This window comes from Cinclus cinclus, chromosome 2 (genome assembly GCF_963662255.1).
Source record: "Cinclus cinclus chromosome 2, bCinCin1.1, whole genome shotgun sequence".
NCBI classification, from domain to species: Eukaryota; Metazoa; Chordata; class Aves; order Passeriformes; family Cinclidae; genus Cinclus; species Cinclus cinclus.
The window spans coordinates 113,306,153-113,327,173 of NC_085047.1; the positions used below are offsets into that span (position 1 = coordinate 113,306,153).

Sequence of the window (21,021 nt, forward strand, 5' to 3'; positions counted from 1 at the left end):
AAACCAAACACAAAGCCTGGTGGTGGCCAGGCTGCAGGGAGGATCCAGAGGACAGATCTGGGTGAGTTTATTGCCAAGGGTCATGCCCTGGGCATCTCCAGGGTCAGGAAGCAAAACATCCCATTATACAAATACTTCCTTTGTGGGTTTCTCCTTATTTTCCACATAGGAAACTCATGTTGAAGAGACACTTCTTAGGGTAGAGCTAAGAAATAAATCCCTTTTCTCAGCCCCTAAGGAGGAGTGGAGGTGTTGGCTGTGCCCCTGGATCAGTGTGGTGCTACTGGAAGCCACCTGGCTTTCTGCAGCTAAAGTGATGGTCCAGAGCTATCACTACCTTCTTCCTCAGCCTTTTGGTCCCAGGATCAGTAAAATTTACAAAGTATTTTGGCACCCATCAGCATCTTGAAATACAGTTCTCAGCTGCCACTGTGATATTTGTCTCCTATATTTTTCCTATCCTGTTCTCCTTAACCTCCATATGCTCTGCAAATCTAAAGGGAGTTTTTCCTGCTCAGAGAGGCTCAATACACCAAGAGAGAAGAATAACCCATTCTGTTATCTTTGGCAACTTTCTGAACTCTGCTGTCTCTGCCAGCTGGGAAACCTGAGGACAGAACTCAATCCCTTGAGATAGAAGTGGTGATTACAGAAGATCAAACAAAGGCCTGGTTTAACATAAATTCCATGCATGTTTCTTGAGTCCTATTCACATAAAGGACATTTGGGAATTCTTCTGGCTGGATTTCCAGAGTGAAGATGTTAGATTCCTTAAACCTTGGTCCAAATAGGTCTGCCAATCTTGAAGCACAAAACTGTCTAGTGGGCATGTGTTTCTAAAGGCTATAGATATTCCACAGTAATCCTGTCTGCCATTCACCTTGAGAAAGACATGGCAAACTTCCAACTGGGGACAGAGAGGAGAGGGAGGAAAATGAACAGGGAAACCAAGGACTCCACTTGGGTTAAACACAGTGAGGAGAAACAGTGCCTGCAGGTACCTGGGGACAGCCAGTGCTATTTTATCTTACCCTTCTGGGCTTATGGATAAAACCCCTGGAAGAATTCTCACATCATGGTTTTCTCTTCAACAAACCACGTCCTTTGTTTCTCTATTTTGTGAATAATATTGGTGATACTGCACATAAAACACAAACGCTGCTTTCTTCATTAAAAAAAAAAAATACCTTCTATTGCAGTGTTTTGCTGATCCACCACAAGCACGGAGCCATTGTGCAGGTAGGAAAGCACTGGGGCAAATGTGGAGGCATCCACTGGAAACTCAGGATCCTGCACCATGATTTTAAGCCTCACAATGGTACTTCCTGCTGACAGGGATTCAATCTGCACTTTCAGCTTCCCAGATTTGTACAAGGCAGAAATGCTGGGTGGAAATGAATTTTCAAGCTGAGCAAAGGGAGAGAAGCATTGACAATTAGGGACGCAACAGGTACCTCTTTAAATATTTATATAAACACAACATAGAAGATGCTGTAAAAAGAAAAGTTCCTAATTCTTTCACAAATCTTAATTTTTCAGAGATTATTGTGGCAGAAAGTAATGAGTCTCCTTGGTGCAACCCTGCTGAGAAGGACTTGGGGGTGCTGGTGAATGAGAGGCTGGACGTGCCCTGGACATGGGCACTGGGACCCAGAAATCCTCTGTGTGCTGGGCTTCACCAAAATCGGCAGAGGCAGCAGGAGAGAGGGGAATTCTGCCCTGTGTCCCTTCAGGTGAGAGCTGCCTCGAGCCCTGGGGCCCAGCACAGGAAGGATGTGGAATTGCTGGAGCCAGTCCAGAAGAGACAAGATCAGAACAGCTCTGCTGTCAGGAAAGGCTGAGAGAATTGGGATTGTTCAGCCTGGAAAGCAGCAGGCTCTGGGGAAACTTAAATGTGACCTTCCAGTATCTCAAGGGAACTTACTGGGAAGATGAGGCAAGACTATTTACAAGGGCTTGGAGGGACAGGACAAGGGGGAATAACTTCCAACTGACAGAGAGTAGGGTTAGATTAGATATTAGGAAAACTTTCTTTACTGTGAGGGTGGTGAAGCCCTGGCACAGGTTGTCCGGACAAGCTGTGGATGCCCCATCCCTGGAAGTGTCCAAGGCCAGATTGGACAGGGTTCTGAGCAACTTGGTCTGGTGGAAGGTGTCCCTGCCCATGGCAGGGGATTGGAGCTGGATGATCTTTAAGGTGTCCTCAACACAAAACATTCTGTGATTATATAATTCCATGATACGTTTTAAAACTGTATCCATCTGACCACTGGTCTTATAAACCAAGTTCCAATTTTTGGCTCAAGGGAGCAGAATTGCCCCTGGCTGTTTGCCTGCAGCAGAGCTGAACTGTTCTGCTAAGTGAATACAGCAGGGCCGTGATGTTATCTCTGTATGTCATATATGCATTTTGTTTCATTTACAAGTGTGGGCATGGCTTTAGTTCCCAGGGAGCATTTGAAACTCAGTTCAAGTTTAGCCTGCAGCTGAGTCAAATAACAGAGAAACCTCGGGATGAGAGACAAGAAAAATGGGGTGGATAACTTCAAAAAACATGTTTGAGACACCCAAGCTTCAAGGCAGTATCACAATTACATCATGGTTAATTACCAAACCAGTGAGCAGTCACTTCAGCTGAACAAATGGCATTGCTCTGAACACTGAAGCTGGCACACTGCTGTCAATATTTGAGCTGTGCAGGAGCTGGCAGTTTTACCTTACATGTCTAGAAGGCAGCTCCTTGCCTGAGCCTTTTGTTCCTGCATACACCTCAAAGCGTGCCTTCGAGCACAAATCTCAGAGCCATAAATCAGCACAGCTTTATTCCCATTCAGGCAAAGCTTGCTCGAAAAGATTCCTACAGACAATCTGTTTAGCTGGTCTAAGCTGATATCAGGGTAGAGAGGCAAGAAAATGAGGAGAGAAGAAATGAGAGGGGGATGTTGTGCTCACAAGCACCCAAGGAGGCAGAAGCAACACTGATGGGCAATGCCCCTTTTTCTTCCCAACCCGATGAAGCCAATCAGGTCTGCATTAATCTCAGAGAAGACTCACTCACCAAAATCTTCCTACACAACAAAAGTGAACAATGTGCAACTGTGGGAAATAAAACCACGTGAGGAGGTTCAACTAGCAATTTCTGTTGGGCAAATGCCTCTTCTCTGCCGCCCTTGAACACATAGCTCCATTCTTGTTTTGGGTTTTTCTCTTGCATTTAAATTCACACATGATTATGACTCACTCTTTGTTTTGGGAAAGCCTTGTTTTGGATGGAGATCCCAATTCCTCTCTATGGGCCCTGTTCCGTGCAGCAAAACTGTAGATTGCTCCACCTGAAACCTCCCCCTTTTTTGGGAAGCTGAGAGCTGGCACCAGACATTGTGACTCAAGTTTTGTTTCTGGCTGGTTACATCTGAATGTGAACAGTGGCCACGTGTGCAGGCAGGGAATGGGGCTGAAGAAGAAAGCCTGATCCAGCTACTTTTCTGAAAGAAGAAAGAGTTTTGAGAGGAGTAATTAATTTATTGAGCAGACTGTGCTGAAATGACTGCAAGTAATGCCATTTCAATAATCCATTAAAGAGCCTCAAGTTAATTTACTGTGAGTTTATTGCCAAATTAAAGATCCAAGGGAAGGAATGCCTGTTGCATGCCTGCATTTATAATTCCTTCACTATTTTGCAGGAAAAAATTCTCACTGGCTTCAGTGCTAACAATGCCAGGGGCTTGATCTGTCTAGGCAGTTGAATTATGTTATTATAAAGAAAAGTCACAGGAAATAGTATGCTGATTTTGAAGGAATATTTCATCCAGGCCTGAAAACCTCTATTAAATTAAATACATTTTACATTGAAAAATATATATATAAATTACCAGAGATATAGTCATTTTACCTCTGTAAGCAGCAGTTTTGAAAATTCCTCATATGCTGAGCTGCTGGAATTATGGAAATCATCAGTGAAGTTGTAGTTGAGAATCCTCATAGTACCACCAAATATCTTGGCTTCTGTAGGACACAACATTAAAACACACTGACAAAATAGGAAAAGATTCAGTTAAAACTCATGTACCTGGACCAAAATCTCAGCTGATGGAAGAAAGGAGGACAAGACTGAGGGAGTTTGGTATTAAATCAAAAAAATAAAGCAAATAGGCTCCTACAAGCTTCTGATACAACAAGAAGATGCACTTATATCAGGTCTAAAGAGATATTTTGGTGCCTAATTGCAACTGCATGAGAACTGGGTGTACACATACTTTATGTGTGGGTTTACACATACCTGGCCTGGCCCTACATAACTCCTGCCTTGAAGTTACATCCAGGGTTGAATTACCTGTGGGCTCATCTCTGGCCTGCCAGTCAGAGTTTTTATTTATTTATTTTCCTGATCTTGGTAATGGGGATAGTAAATACAATCTTAAACTGAAAATACAACAAAAAGCTGTGCATGTGTGTGTGGTGAGCCCTGACAGGTACTGTACAGAGCATAGGAGCCAGAACCAAGAGCCAAGGAATCTCTAACTGCTTTGTCCTGTATAAACACTCCAAGTCTGTTACTCCTTGGACTGATTCTTGGAAAACTTTTCTTTTTCTCAAGGGCTCCGACTTCATACTCTGAAGTTTAGCACTCTGTTTTCATAACCACTAGACCTCCTACTTTCCCTACACAAAGGGAGTAATTTCCTACTGACCCAAACTGCAGTCATCCCTCATTTCATCAAAGGGAAGGCTCTTAGGGATAAACATGAACAGCAGCATTCCCACTGTGGTCAGTAATAAATAGTTCACTGCCTGCTCTTTGAAAAAAGGGGGAGAGATTTATTTCTTTATTTGCATGGAGGCTTAGGAAATAATTTAAGACTAGAGAAAAAGCAAAATTATGTTTGATCAACACACTAGGGCCTCAGGAAGCTCCCACCACCAGTTAATTGAAAGAACTGGGCAGGTAGTCTGCAGCTTTATTACTCAGTCCTTGTAATTCCCTTTAATCCTTTTTTCAGCAGAATCTGCCCTTCCTCCGGGCACTCTTGTTAGCTCAGCTGAGCCCTTGACAAACCAGTTGCCTGCATTTCCCACTGGCCACAGCCATCAGCCACGAAAAAGCGAGGCCTGCTGGGAAATGGGTGGCAGCAGAAAGCAGTGCCAGGCACCAAGAAATAAATTTTTAAAAAGAATTATAGCTTAGCCTGATATCTGTAATAGTCTAATCAGCTCCAGCACTGCTTTATCAACTAAGGCCAAAGCTCTGCTGCCTGATATTCTGTGTTGGATAAATGCTGGAGGAGATGAGATAAAAAGTGTTGAAGAAGGTGGGAAATGTTGTTCAGTGGGGACCGGAGGATCACGGCTGAACTGCAAGTGAGTAGGGATGGAAGGAGGAGAAGGGAGGAGATAGAGATATAGTGTATTTTATATATGTATTTTAAAGTGTTTCTTTACCTGTTTTAACATTTTGACTGGAGATAATGGTTTTTCCACAAGTTTCATAGCTGACCTCTACTGAATACATCACACCTGCTTCCAGGTGAGACACATCCATTTGCATTTCCTCTGTCTTGAGGCTTTGCACAGTTTCATTGCCTTTGGATACCCGGACTTGGAAAGTGTGGTTCCGAGTGGAACTGACAAGCCAGGACATTTCAAAGCTGTGGCTGCTAACGCTGAGGATTCGATGGTTTGTAACTGCAGAGGGATCTGTTGCAGTCCCAGGAAGAGCTGGCACAGAAAAAGCAACATTTCACTTTCAAAGTCTTGTGCTGTTCTAAATCCACTACAGAGAAGTAGTTTGACAGTCACTAGGGTAAGGTTCTCTTTGTGTCAGGACAGAATCTGCCCCTCTCACAGTAGCAGATCCCCTCATCCATGAACCATCCCACTAGAGTGACTGATTTAGTATTTAACCTATTTATTTCCTTTTACTATATGCATTTCTATTGAATCATAGAGTCACAGAGTAGTTTGGGCTGGAAAGAACCTTAAAGATCATCCAGTTCCACCCCCTGCCAAAGACAGGGATACCTTCCACTGCTCAGAGCCCTGTCCAGCCTGGCCTTGAACACTTCTAGGGATGAGGCAGCCACAATTCCTCTGGACAACATAATCTCCTCTAAATCTCCAGTCACATAAATAATCAGCTATTGAGCTACGGCTGCAAGCAACAGGAATAGGTGTGGAAGGGTGACTCTGGGTACTCTGCATGTGTTGACACCTGCTTCGACTCCTGTCACTTTAATCACCAAAATGCACCCGTTCAGGCAAAAGTTGTCTGGATTTATCCTGGGAAACCCCCCCCAGAGCCCAGCTAACAGAGGCTGGGGGAGAGTGGCATGCAGTTCTTCACCTGTTGTTCCACCCTAGTCCAGTGCAATCATTGTCATGTCAATGGGAAAAGACAGGGCCCTCCAGGGATGATTCCTCTCCTGGGAGGAGGAGCTGTTTAAACTGGGTAGGATGAGTGGCCCTGCAGCAGAGCCAGTCTGTCTGGTGAGAGGGAGAGAGAGAGCTCAGACAAGATACCTCTGCTGGAGAGAGCTGGGGCCAGGTGAGATGAGCATCACACCCCATGCTAGCCCAGAGACCATGGCATGCTGCTGCCACAGCTTCAAGTCTTCCATACTAATGGTTAGACTAAGGGAAAATAAAGGCTGCTTTAATAAATTGCTTCAACAGAACACAGTTGTTTCCAGCACTCTGAGCCAGATGGCTGCCAAACACCCCCAAAGCCACTCTCCCCCTGCACTAGAGGGGCCTCAGTTTAATTCCTCTGGCTTCGGCTTCCATCAAGTTGTGGATGAAGATCAAGAATATCTAGCCTGTCTCTCTGAACTCTCAAAGAACAACTTAAATCTATTCCTTCCCACAGAAGAACAGGGTGTTGTTAAAAGGATTGTAATAACTCTTGCCTGAAAGAGCTGGATCACCCATGTAAACACAAACTTACTGAGGTTTGTTCTCATCATAAATCAAAGAAAACATTTATTAAAATCCAAGGTTACTTACAGCACCCAGCATCTGTAGATTGGTTGGTTATGGACAAAAGACTTGAATTCCATATAGAAGGAGAGCTACTGCCAATGTTAACAGCATTTACTGAACTTGGAGTAGATGCTACAGTGCCTAGGGGAAAATCATATTATCAGAAAGTTAGAGTATTTCTAAGAAAGCAAATCCAAAATAATACCATTCATGTTTTCCACATGAAAAGCAGCAATAGAAGTAGTATAAATAGAAAATAGAAGTATTAACTTATCACAAAAGCATAAAGTAATACATTATCCTAATTTTTGAGATTAAGGGATTGTAAAATTGTTTTCTAACTAAAGCATCGAATCTGCGAGCAGTTATTCATCTCATTATCTTAAAGCCTATTCATCTCATTATCTTAAAGCCTATTAGCAGCCCCATGGATGTCTGTGGGCTGTAAGTATATTTTGCTGAACTGGTACCACAAGGAATTATTTCAGCCAGTGCCAAACTCCAGCAGCTTGCAGCAAAGGGCTCAGCAGCAGTGCAGCAGCTCAGGGTGGGATCATGCAACCACTGAGTCCAGGCTTCAGTCAAAACAGGATGAAAGAAAATTGTAGAAATAATGCCATTAATTGTTTCTCAAGAGAATGGGGAGGTGCACTGACAACAAGTGATTTGCTCTGAGAAGCAGTAGGGCATGAAGTTTTAGGTTTTGGCAGGTGAGGGAGGGCAGCTGAGGGTGACACAGAGGAAACAGCAAGGGACGGTGAAAGAAATACTCTGCATTTCCATCAGAAATAGGTAACAGGTTTGTGTGGTACTTTCTCCCAACAGGAGGAGAAGGGGCAGTCATGCACCAGAAATTCCTGCAGGTGACTCCTGCAAAGTGCTTCTGCAAAGGAGCACAAAGCTCTGCAGGAACATCCTCAGCACTTCCCAAGGTGAGACCTGGATTTCTTACCTTCCTTCCTTGGGCTCAGCCAGAGAGGGATGACAGTGGCATGTTCATGCTGAGGGTGGCAGCTGTAATAACCCTCCAGGTTTACACAGCTGCTTTTCTCAGGGCAAGCATTGAATTCAGCATAAGAGCATTCATTGACATCTAGGAAGAACAACACACTTTGCACAGATATTGGGAGCAGCAGCAAGATTTATCTGCACTGTGTGTAGACCAGGCTCTGGCTATGATAAATTCAGTGTAAATCTGCAGTAATGCTGTTAAAGCCATTTTGGATGTTATCACCTGTTGGAACCCTGAAAACTGAGAATTTTAAACTTTTTGTGCTGACAGGCACTGACCTCCAAGAAAACACTGTTTTTGACCTGAAGCCATAGAGAAGGCTTCCAAAATTAAATTATAGAACCAGGATTATAGGTGTGTAGTTTGAATAAAAGTATGTAATATCACATGGTGAAAAACTTAGATTCTAAGATTTTAGAATATAGTAATATATATAAAGCAAAATGGAAGTTTTAAGGCAGAGGTTTGTCTTTCCTCTTCACCTTCTTCTTCATAGGTTTGAGTGATCTTGTTTAATTGAACAGAAAAGTCCACACTGCTGGCCACAAGTAATTAGTTATTAGGTTAAAAGTAAAAATAATTTAAGTGTCATTTCTTAATTAAACAATTTGCCCTTAAAGAGCCTTGTAGAAAGAAAGATACGTCTCCATTTTTAACTTGTTAGCTTGAAGTGCAGTAGAACTCACAGTTTGTGAGACTGTAATATAAATAAGAATTAATAAACATCTAAGTCCAAACAAAAAATGCCACCTCATACATTTAATCCCAACCCTAAGGAAAAAAGAAAAACAACAAAAAAACCAAACAACAACAAAAACTAATCACCCTATCACCTTTTGCCCTAATTCTTTGGATTTAGGGCACAATTAGGGGCAGCTCCAGCTTACACCTGTAGGATGCCATCCAAACCTGAGATGTCAGCACAGGAGGAAGGAGGACTACCCAGTGATTTCACTGAAAGCTGGACTGAGTAAACACAAAATAAGGAGCACTGAAAATGGTGCTTATGATTCATTTCTGTGTAACTGCAGAGCAATAAGTAGATTGACATAATTTAAAATTAATATAATAAAATGTTTACGTAATATTTAGAAAGTATATAGTAATATGCTATAGTAATTAACAGACTATAAATATGACTTGTTTCATACAAGCTACTGGAAGTAACATGGCAACAGAATATATCTGCTTCCAAAGAAAACAGGTTTTTTAACAGTCTGTTTAATACAACTAATGACTGTGCTACAAATATGCACATATTTGCTTTTTCATCTGAAAAACCATGTTATTGGGAGAAAATAAATTTGAGGTCTCAGAAGCACTCCCTTCCAAACTATTCACTCCAAAATAATCATTAACTCTCCATCAACAGAAAGGTCAGGACCTTGTGTTTGCAAAGTTTGCAAGATCCTCTGTGCTATGTTTGAAAGCAAATTAATGGTTATATAAATGAGATCCCAAGCGAAGAGGGACAAAACCCCCTAAAACTCGACAGGATTACAATCAGTGACCTTGCACTTGCGTGTCAATCACTTCGTACACGTGCTTCACCATGGCCTCCAGGGAGGAGGAAACCTCTGCCAGGGGAGCTGGGTGCTGCAATCCAAGGAGAACCTGGGAGGCCACTGTCCCTGTGTAGATGTCCCCACGGGTACTCTGGATGTGGTGCACAGAGGCATTCAGGGGCTGCAATGCACCAGTGATCTGGAAAACAGGGCAGCAAACACTGGAGCACCTTGGTCATTTCCCAGCACGTGAATTATGCAATGGTTATTATCACAATCTGAGTGTAGAAAAAAATTCAGAAAGCATGGCGAAGTGGTGATGTTTAGGCCTGTATTTATGCAAGGTGAGTTCTTATTTTCACATTTCACAACAGTTTATGTTACAGAAATGCCAAGCTAATGGGGGCGTGGAGCTGATCTCAAAATGCTTTGGCAGAAGGAATAACCCAGGAAGAGGTGGGAGAAGTTCTGCTTTGCAAAGTCTCAGTGGATTACAATGCATTAAACAGGGCACAACAATTCATCTGCAATAAACCTGTCCAACACGTCTTACTCTGAACAGCTAAATGGACTGCTGGCAAGGGCAATAGAAAGAAAAAGAGAAAAGCAATAGACTCAGGATGGGGGGTGGGATTAAGAGCAACAGAGAGACCCCAGAGACACCAAGCCATCCCAGCTGAGAGTCAGGAATGAGAGAAGGGATCTGCTGCAGGGCTGAGCATTAAGAGTTAGTGGAAAGGACAGCAGGACATGAGTAGCAGCTCATTAAACAGCTTCACCTCAACTCCCCATTTCTTGAGTGCTTGACTTTCACTTAGCTTGTTTTACACCAAGACATAAAAGCCTTGGTGGATCCCTGCCCCTGCTCCCTACTACACAGCAACAGGACCAGGGTTTCTTGCTTTTCTTAGGATATGAGAAGGGAAAATCTGATAGGAGGAAGAATTACACCCATGCTGTTGTTATCATTTCTATTCTCCCGTCTATCAGTGCCAGCAGATTATGGCAGATAATTTTCCTTTGTCTTGGAAAGGCTTAACTTAAAATTCCACACCAGAAAACATCATGCTTTGAAGGTCTTGAAGTCTGGTCTCAGTCTGCCATAGGCCCAAAACTGAACTGAGCCAGAGCTGGAGCAAGCACTTCTTAAGCAGGAAAACCCCCTTTTATTTCAGTACATCATTAAATTGTCCTTGGAAGACACCCGAAATATTTGCTAAAGAAGCTGATAAATCAATGTTGCTTGAATTCCTTAAGGACGCAGCTGATTCAGTAATCAGAAATAATCAGAAATACAGAAATAATCAGAAAAACAGAAATAACCAGAAATAGGGCCAAAAAAAATCAATCTGGCAGAACACAGGGGGAGCAAAGAGTGGCCCCTGAGTAACAGAATCATGGGCACAACGAGGGAAGAGCTTGTTTTTGTACATACCACGGAGTGCAAAAGGCGGGAATGATTCAGAAGGTGGGAATCCACCCGAATTAATTCACTGAAATCCATTTTCACAAGCACTGTCACGTTGTACAAGAACATCCTCCCTGCAGCATAGGAAATAAAACAGCCAAGTCATCTGAGGTCTGGTGCTACAGAAGGCGACAGAGCTTCAGGGAGGCTCTGAGGAAACAAAGCAAGATTTAACTTGGCAAATGTGAGGAGCCCATGAGCAGCCACCAGCTAGGGCATCGTTTGCCATATGCCACAGGCAGAGGAACCAGGAGAAGGAGCCAAAGAAGGTTTGCTGGACCCACAGCACCCACACAGCACTCAGTGCTCACTGGTGCAAGCACTGAAGCTGAATATCCTGGAATCCATCCAAGGCAGAGTCCCGTATTTGTTTTAGGAAGAGCTATGGAAACAGTTTTCCTGCCCACTCCCACCCTCAGGAGGGAAAATTAAGGATATTTCTATTAGAAGCAGCATTGAATTTATCAGTAACATACCCTCTGGCATGGGATCCACACAGCCTGCTCCTTTGGATGAGCTGCAGCATTTTTTCAGCCCTGGACATTCAGTATCGAACGTGCAAGGATAATCAAATGTTTCCATATCCTTCACTGGACAAATACCAGGTCTTGAGGCAAATACATTGGATCTATTGAGTGCTAAGTAACAAAGAACATATCTGAGAACAAAAATACAGACAGTTGTTTCCATAAAATTGTGATATTTAATTTATACCAAACACCTCCTCCTCATTTTAGAAGCGTGTCTGTTCTGAGTTTTTAATGGGAAGAAAACAGCAGCCTAAAATATCATTATTTCATTTCAAGGGTGTAAATATTCTCAGATCTTTCTCTTGTCCATGACATTTCTGTTACAGAAATTTTGAGTTTCTAACTTTCCATTAATAATTATGGCTAGATGGGCTCATAGTTAAGTTTCTAAATGTGGAGACACTGAAGCAGTGTGAAACAGAAAATGTGCCTGATGTCAACTGTGACTAATCCAAATAGTATATAATAATGATCAAAGAAAGCAGGTACTGTGTAAGATAGTAATTGATAACTTTCATTTAACATTTTGTGGCACAAATATAACCTTAGTTGCAGTAATTCTGTTCCAGCTGGCCACTCCAGGAGGTTGGTAGCCCACGCCAGAGAGCCCTGCAGAGAGGGCAGTCGAGGCAGGAGGTTGCAGACAGTGGTTCTGGGTCAGTGCCAGCACAAAGTCTCTTCTATGGAGGAAAAGACAAAATATTTCCAAGCCCCACAAACTCATTTCTTTACCCACACTGTCAAACACAGCTCCAAGTAATGCTCAGCTCTGGTTTTTTTAAGCAACCTGAAGGAAGTCTCTTTTCCATTTGTTTTGCACCTCCAGGTTTTTGATCCTTTACTGGACAATTCAAGTCAGCCAGGAGAAAAATGAACCTGATTGTTGCAATGGAAACAGTTGTGGTGCAGGAAAACCAACTTTCAATGTAATAAACCCCATAGCAAGTGAAAGGTCCACAGCAAATTATAAATCTATTATGAACAGTCAGTTTTTCTGTGGGTTTATGATTTCTTTTATGCCAAGGCTCTGGATGAGAGTAAATGTGAGGTTTCTGAGAAACAGGAGGGGATATTGAATCTAGCACTTTTGGCCTCAGCAAAGTAACCTTCTTAGCCAGGGAAATTATCTTGATTAATCAAGACTTAAACTAAATCTACATAACTTGCTGCCACATGCACATTCCAGGTCCTCCTCTCTCTGGGGCTGGAACTACAGGTGTTTCCCCCAGACAGGTCCTTTTCCTAGAAATATCCCTCTTGATGTTCAAAGCCACTTTAAGGTGTGATCCAGCCTCAGGTGCCCTTAGCTGAGTCTCACTCACATTCCCAGCCTCAAGTGATTGCTCCTTCTCAGCCTCCTTTGCAGGGAGCTAAGCAGCCTCTCACACCAGATTTTGCACAGCCACAAGCACCAAGGGATCTGCCTGTGTTAGAAAATTCCCTATTCACCAGTGCTCTGCACTGTTCAAACCAGGTGGGTTGTGGCCATCTGGACCCACATGTGGAAATTTCTCCAGCTCTGAGATTCAGGTTTGAGGTTCAAAGCAGGTTTGTTTTTATTTCCCATTGGGGTCTCTCTCTATTTTTTTTTTTTTGGTGTGTTTAACTGCAGTGTAAATGGTTTAATGAGTCACATGCAATCTCAGAAAACACTATTGAATCCTGGCTGGGTGCCACAGTAGCCATTTATCTGAAATCAAAAGGTCATAGTTTTCAGATCAGCGGAAACAGAGATGGATTCACTTCACATTTCTGCCTAATTGTACCAGATGCACTTTGGAAATTCAATTTATGCCCTCCTCTTCAATCATGCTGGGGACACTCACCTACCAGAAGCAAGCAGTGAGGAGCAAGCCAGCCAACTCCTGTCATTTGGATGAAGTACAGACTTTTCTCCTCTGTTATTTACACAAATGTATGGAAGCAGAACTGCAGCTTAGCAACCAAAGGTCACTTGCCAGCCTGCCTCTGGACAGCTGCTGGATCTGCTGTGAGTGCAGGATGGGGCATCTCCCAGGAGATTGATGCTGAGGGACAGCATTAGCTCAGCCATAGCTCCCTTCTTCTCCCCCCTTCCAGCTGGAAGGGATGCTTTCTTCCAGAGGGTGTGGCAGAGCCAGGGACCAGCACCCTGCATTTGTCTCAGGTATCAGAAGGTGGAGACAAATCTATGAAATTACAGAGAAAGCTCCTGGGAAAGTCTGTTCCAAAGGCAGGCTGGCAGTTTTCGTCACACAACCTGAGTTTGGGGTCTTTGAGCATTGAAAGACTTTACTTGCTCAGGTGGATGTTTTCCAACCTGATTGCTTCTCCAGGGGTTTAATTGGGATTTGTGTGGATTTGTGCTGATTTCCAGCATCTGACAAATATTTAACACCCTTCCTGGCTGTTGCTTTTGCCTTGGAGGGGAAAAGGCTGAGGGGGCTGTGATCAAGGTTTACAAAATCCCAAAGGCAGGGGGCAAGGTGAAGGTGGAACTGGTTTTCATCAGAGCTAACAATGATAAAATGGGTGAAAGAACTCACTTCTTTACTCAAACAGGAGGGAATTTCTGCAGTTTGTCAGCACAGGGGCTGTGGAGACAGACAACTTTAGTGGGCTCAAAAAGGAACAAAGCAATTCCCAGACAGGATTGCCATCAGCAGACACGGCAGGGAGCAGGCAGGGATGTAGATAATCCCATTTCTGCAGCTGCTGGGGGCACACAGGGGACACGAACTGCAGGGCAGCCAGAGCCACCTGCTTCTAGTTGAAGTGCCACAGGACATTCTGGAACCTTCCCACCCCAGGCTGATGCTGCAGTGCTGCCCATATGTGACACCACTGTGCCCTGGCTTTCCTGTGACAGCCAAGCACAGGCACAGCTGTGCCCCCGCTCCTGCTGCTCTGGCTACAGTCAGCATGGGAACATCTGCATGCCAGCTCTGAAAGGTCCCATCCCTGCTGAGAGCTGCCTGGACACCTACAATGAGCATTTTTTAACTTTGCAGTTGTTTTTCTGAAAACCTTCAGAAGTTGTGTACTCGAGGCACACCAATTAAAGCATGGCTTTAACACTGCAAATCAAGTGCTCTCAAGAAACTCCACAATTGAAGTTGCCTTGGGCTTTCTTATTTCAAGGTATTTTTGCTCATGAGTGCTTAAAAGCCAGTCTTCATCACATGCTGATGCACTCTTTCCCTCCCTAGCTGGGGATCAGGCAGGGGTAGATAGCAGATAAGGAGCTCTCTGGTTTCATCTCATGCTGGAAAGTGGGCAGCAAGCCAGTCACCAGGAGAAATAACCACACCATCTATTCAGGCAGCTGGAAAAAAGTCTGGAGAACTGGATCCTGTCTCTACCTAAAAGACAAGATGCTGGGAGAAGTTTTGTATGGTGGAACAATCTTTCAGAGCCGTGGGTTTCACAGGTCCATGAGCTTGACGTGCAGCCCTGTGCCCCAACCATACAAGTTGTTAAAAGCAGCATTAAGCACCACGAAAATCAGAATAAATTTATGAAAAAATTAAAACTGCACCCAAGTTGTCTGAAAGCAGGTCTGAAACCAGCACAGAATGGTTTGATCTCAGTTTCTCTGCAGCTCGGTTGCCCATCTGTGAAAGACACAGAAGTTCCCTCGCTTCCCACAGCCTCTGTGAAGACAAATTGCTGCCTGTGAATCCCCCAGGATTCACCTTAAGAGGTGATAAATTCTCTACTCAGTGAGAGGCTGAGCAGAGCACTGAACGTGGAGGTCAAGATGGCACACTCTGGGAACTCCTCAGGGGGGCTCCAGCATCTCTGGGCACTGGGAAATGCTGGATCAGGTAATTAAGAGTTCACTGATCTGCATGCATGGGCAAAAAGAGAGAAAACAAAGGTTGTTTTATTTAATTCTACCTTAAGAAGTAATCCCAGCACTTCTTACCCTTTAGATATTTAACTTTCCAGCTGTTATTTTAAAATGTTAAAGTCATTTGTGTGTGCACCTGTAACACTATCCCAATGGACAACTAGTGAGAACTACCAGAGCACCTTGACCAGTGATCTAGACATTCTTTTCCCCACCAGCAAAGAAATAATAAAAGCAGGGCCTGCCATATCCCAGGCAGGGGTAATTGTTTCCTTCGAGGAAGAGAAGGTGAGGAGTGGCCAGGAACAGGCTGCTGTGAAAGGTCATGGAGACCTTTCCACTCCTGGCAGGATGGAGAGCACGCCAGCACGGATAACATCAAGAAGAAAATAACAGTAGTTCAACAGCGTGCTGTGCAGTAATTTCTGCAGTTCCAGTTTCTCTTCTCATCATTTATTTAAGACTTTGTCTAGACAGTGCATTACCATTCACAGAATTTATGACTAATGCCCTGAAAAGCAAAGATACCCAAATAATGTAAACATGGAAATCACCTAGAAGCCATACAAACCCTTAAATGGTTTTAAATATTCCCGAATTAACTTTGACAGGAAAAAGTGTCAGGGTGACCACAGTATTTCATGGACAAACTTGCCCAGAATGCCCATCAACAACATGGCAAGGGCAGAGTGGAAATTCTGCAGCTAAGCTTTACAAGAGATTTACAGATTTGTTCATGTTAGATGAAACAGAATCATCAACAGCTTTCAAGCCTAAAATATCCCTAGAGATGCTTTTAAGAGACAGAATTATACTGGGAAAAAAATATTTCAAGCGTTACCAGGATGCTTTTTTTTTTCCATACAAGAAGATTGTCTTGATTTTCAGAGGTTCAGAAACACCTGCATTTCTTGTGCAAACAGTGACAACCACAGTGACTGTTCCACATTTAGCTGGCACAGCTCCTTCCTTGTACTACAGAATTAAAAAGCCATTTTCTCTGACTGCCTCTCAGTCTTGCCATTTGATACTTACAGGCACACATGTATGTACATGTCTGTATATCCAAAAGACTTCACTGAAGTTTCTTTTCAACCATAATTAGATGTACTGGAGATTTTCCCCAGCATGGAACTGATGCTTGGAAAATAGAGATGATTAGCCTTTGCCTGTCTGACAAATCTGTTTGGGCATACCGTAATCAGCAGCTCAAATTCTGCTTTGCTAGGACTCCACAGCCTTGGAGACAAACAATAGCAGGATACAGTAAATTAGGAATTACGCTTTAATTTCTCTTCTTTAGCAAATCATTTTAGCAAAAAGTAAAACACATCGACCATTTTTGTGTTCCCATCCTTCTGTTAAAATCCTGCTAGACATAATATTCAACTTGTGACTGTGGAGAAAATGCCTGGGGGAAAAAAAAAAAAAGCTTGGAAGTTCTTTTTCCAATGCTCTGAAGCAACTTAAACGTGGGATGGACACATTGCAGATCCCATGACAGGACATATGGCTCATCCCCAACCTTGCCATGTTATATGATCTGGTGCAGGAGCAGGTTTGGGGACATTCCCACAGATCTGAGTCACCCAAGTCTTATGACCCAAAACAAGGGCCAGGGCTGCAACAGGACCTTTCCTCTCAATCTGCTGTTCCTGTGTGTTTATGTACATGCCCAGCTCCATACTGAAAAGTGGAAATAGAGAAAATGCAGTGTCATACTGAAAATCAGAGACAAAATTATGTCCTGCAGAACTTTTCTGGATGACAGAACAGTTCAGTGCTGATTTAGATAATTCAAGATGCCTGTTCAACTTAAAAGAATACACATTTATCCACTGGAAAAAGAAAGTTCCTTTTCCCCAAGGAACGCACTCCATCTGTGTCTCAAGGTCTGAGGAAACTGGGGATTCCTGATTGACAACTGGTAACCCTGATGTGGAAAGGGGAAAAAGCTCCCATCTTGAGACAAAGGTGATTAATTCTTCCTGAGTAGAGTCTTACTAACACTCAGATGTTAGTAAAAAAATCCTCAGACCTACCCCATAGTCATAGGTAACCAAGCAAGTCGTAAGAAAACGGGTCCTAGTGTAGTTCTGGTTGGAAAGCATCTGGTATCAAGTTGCCCTGAGGTCACAGTTTTTTTTAAATGTGGACCAAAATTGGGTTTGTATTCTGGGAACAGACTCTGCTCCACATCAGAGGAGATATTATCCCAAGAGCATCCTGAATTACTTTTGAGGGGAAAGCTCCTGGTGTAAATGCAGGCAGGCTCAGAGCAGACACTGCACCAGACAGTGAATTATTGCTCCTGGCCAGGGATATTGGCTGAACCTGGCCAGGTAATGAGCCCTTGAGGGCTAACAAGCAGGTGCCTTCCTCAGGCTCCCCTGGAAGTTTGGTGAATTTGTGACTAGAGGTGGCAAAGAGCAAGAATCAGGAGCTTTAATCTGCTGTGCCTATTCCTTGCCACGCTGGACAAAGTTTACCGTACATTATTTTAAACTAATTTATTTCAGTGAATAGGAACCTGTGGCCCAGAACTGAATTCAGCCTTTACACATTGCAGCTGAAGTGAATCTTCTTCCATCAGAAGCATTTACTTCCTCTCTTAATCTGACTCAAATTTACCTAGAGAGCAGTAGAGTCCAACTTGTTCATATCCTTCACAGCAATCTGTGAGAATGATGGTTTCAGGGACCTCAACACTGTGAAACTCTGTTCTGTAGTGTGTCTGAGGACACACCATCCACGGGATCCACCCTCCACAGGATGTGCTCTTCTCATAGGACTTTTGGTAGACAACCAGTTTAAACACACTTTTGGTCAGGGTGTAGTTGCACAGATGGTACCCTAGCAAAGAGAGGCCTTTTTCTAGGAAATAGAAACAGGAAAGAAAGGGATCGGTATTAACTTGTCACCCCAGAGCAGAAGTTCCCTGCAGTATCCAGTGAAAAACAGTATTATAAGAAAGCAATGACAGAGCCAACACAGATGAATGATTTCCAGCAAGGCTAACATTGGGAAGAGCATTGCTTCAAAAAAGAGACACTAGAAAGAATTGGTAGTCACTGCTTGTCATAGGCATCACTTTGGTCATGAAAGGAGGAAGATTGGCAGAAAATTCAAAGAGTTCTTGGAGCAAGGCAGAAAAAGGGCAATTTAATTCAAGTCAATATTAACGAAATTTACATATGTTAATATAAATTGACAGTAGAGTACAATAGGCACTTCCAGGGCAGAGTCATCCAAGTAGTTTAAAAGCCCACTCCAGCCTCCTGCTGCCAAAGCCTTCATCACTCTCCACTGACTACAAAGGGAACAAAGGGTGAGGAACTCATGGGCAGATGAGTCACAGTAGATGTCTGGAATAAGACATCCTTCAGACATCACCCCAGGCTAAAACTGGGTACTCATACATCACTGGGAAGCACTTCCAGGTATCTGACACAAAAGGTATTCCTGGAGATCCTATGCTGCCTCTCTGCATTTGTAGTAGGCCTTGTTGATCATGCCATTGGAAACCTGCAGTGGTTCATTGACTTTGAGTACAAACAAAGTCAGTGATAAGGTCATTAACTGCATCATTTCACACAGGTCTGGGGATGGGACTCGGCTTCCAGAGTTCTGAAACCATTTCTGATGAGGAGTTGAACTTGTTAAGTGCTTTACTTAAAACTGAAATACTTCAGCAGGGAGAGGGAAAAAACCCCAACACCAAACAACACAAAAAAAACCCAACAACAGCAACAAAAGCAGATGGAGTTTAAGAATTAACAGCAAGCAACCTACAGTCATGTCACAGACACCAGGCTGGCTCCTAATGAGATGTTACAGAAGCCAGAGGGGCTGAGTCACCCTGTGTCCCATTTGGGAAGCAGATCGGATGGAATTAAAATGCCTGCATCATCCTATAGCCAAAGCAGAAGAAACTTTAATAAGGATAAATATGAATTAGCTGTGGAGATTCAAATATAGCAGGACTGGTTTATTTTTCTGAGAGCTCTGAGGGCACCAGGGTCAGCCAACAGACAGACTGAAGCTAACACAATATACACAACAGGCATAGAACTAAAACATTTACAGCTTGTCTTATTTGTACAACTTATCTCCTGCCTGAAAACAAGAAACATCTTAGAACAATTAAAGAAGAAAGAAAAAAGAAAAAAGAATTGTCGGGCTTTTAGGAATCCTGTGCTTTTATCACATTTAGCTTTCCAGCTAAACGAAAGACATTCGTGCAATTGGAGCAGTACTAGGAAAAGGGCTTTGGGGAGGAGGAACCCTTTGCAGCGCAGGGACAGTCCAGAAGAAATCCTGGAATAGACTTGGTGTCTAGAAATGGCCTCTGGAAGCCCAGCCCTGCTCTGCCTCACTCATCTGTGCCTTCCTCCTGCAGCAAAAGGCAGAGTTGAAGCCTGGTTGTGCTCCAGGGAGTGCATGTGAGAGCCAGAGAGCTCCAGGGAATCCGTGCTGCTGCTTGGAGCAGCTCAGCGGGAAAATGTTGAGAGTGAGGGCATCGCTGGAAACCCCAGTCCCTGCTCCTTCCTCCTGGGCAGCCTCCAGCAGGACAGCTCTGTGCCTGCTCCCTGAAGCTCTGGGGACAGCGGCTGGGAGCTCTCCACATCCCTGACTGGCACCAGGGCTGCTCCCTGTCCCTGAGCAGGCAGTGGAAGCAGGTGCCCGAGAGGGACAGGACGACACCCGGCCAGTCTCAAAGCCCAGACCCTGCCTGAGCCAGGAGAGGATCCCAAAGGCTGGGATGGGGCTCTGACGTGGCTGTGCGGGAGGAAATGGAAGGAGAAGGGAGCCAGAGAGAGCAAGGTGACCTCTGCCTCCAGCTGACTTTAGGATAACACTCCGGGAGAATGGGAAAGGAAAACGAAGTGGGTTCTGGAGCAGGAATGGGAGATCAAGGGGCTGCTTTTTATTCAGTGGGTTTGATCCATTAACACCCCACATGAGGCATAAGTGCCTGACAAGAAGCAGGCAGCTGTCACTGCATTTTGGAAAGCATTCCCTAGCCATGTATTGAGACTGCTCCAAGAATACCTTTCTCTGCAAATGCTTCTAGGCATGTAGGTGTGTGTGTGTGTGTGGGGGGGAAATCTTGCTTCTGCTTTTTTATTTGTTGTTCTGGGGTTTTTTAAAAAATTAGTTTGTAATCTGGATGGTTAAATAACCACAGTGGAACAGAATTCATACCTAAATAATCGTGGTTATAGCCTTTCCTTGAAGAAAATGCACAAAATCTGTTGTGACCAGGGAAGGAGGCAGGAGCAGGGCAAATACCATTCCATGAAAACAAGTTACAGTATAAAATATACTCTTAGAGTATAAAATCAGGTTAGAGGGGAGTAGGGCATGTAAAAAGCAAGAGCTCAGCCTTGTTCCTCATCCCTATGATACTTCCTTTTCTTCAGAGCTCATGTAAAGCCTGGCAAGAGCAAAGCAAGGACTGGAAGGGAAAAACTTCCAGTAAGGAGTAAGGAGGGCACTGAGGATTCATGTTGTCCATGCAGAGCTGAGGCTGCAGTGAGGACGTAGTGCTGGAAAGCTAAAAATTCCAATGTCAGCTGAGCTGGCTTAGTCTCTACAGCAATGTGCAACATAAATACAGGTATGAAACTGAGAGTAAGATGGTGTAGAATTAGACACAGTTTATAATTGGAAGCTACAGCTGTCAGAGCAGATATGAA

At 43.7% G+C, this 21,021-nt stretch overlaps 1 protein-coding gene across 1 annotated transcript in view; it reads right to left on the bottom strand.

Annotated features, from left to right (window-relative positions):
- Window positions 1–21,021, bottom strand: part of UMODL1 (uromodulin like 1) — a 47,361-nt gene that overhangs the window by 24,589 nt on the left and 1,751 nt on the right. The window contains exons 2-9 of the mRNA XM_062514975.1: window positions 17,954–18,196; window positions 10,928–11,034; window positions 9,499–9,691; window positions 7,928–8,068; window positions 7,000–7,116; window positions 5,440–5,715; window positions 3,893–4,005; window positions 1,188–1,407 (exon numbers count right to left, since the gene is read on the bottom strand). Coding sequence (XP_062370959.1) covers window positions 1,188–1,407; window positions 3,893–4,005; window positions 5,440–5,715; window positions 7,000–7,116; window positions 7,928–8,068; window positions 9,499–9,691; window positions 10,928–11,034; window positions 17,954–18,196 — 1,410 coding nt within the window. The remainder of the gene's footprint in view (window positions 1–1,187; window positions 1,408–3,892; window positions 4,006–5,439; window positions 5,716–6,999; window positions 7,117–7,927; window positions 8,069–9,498; window positions 9,692–10,927; window positions 11,035–17,953; window positions 18,197–21,021) is intronic.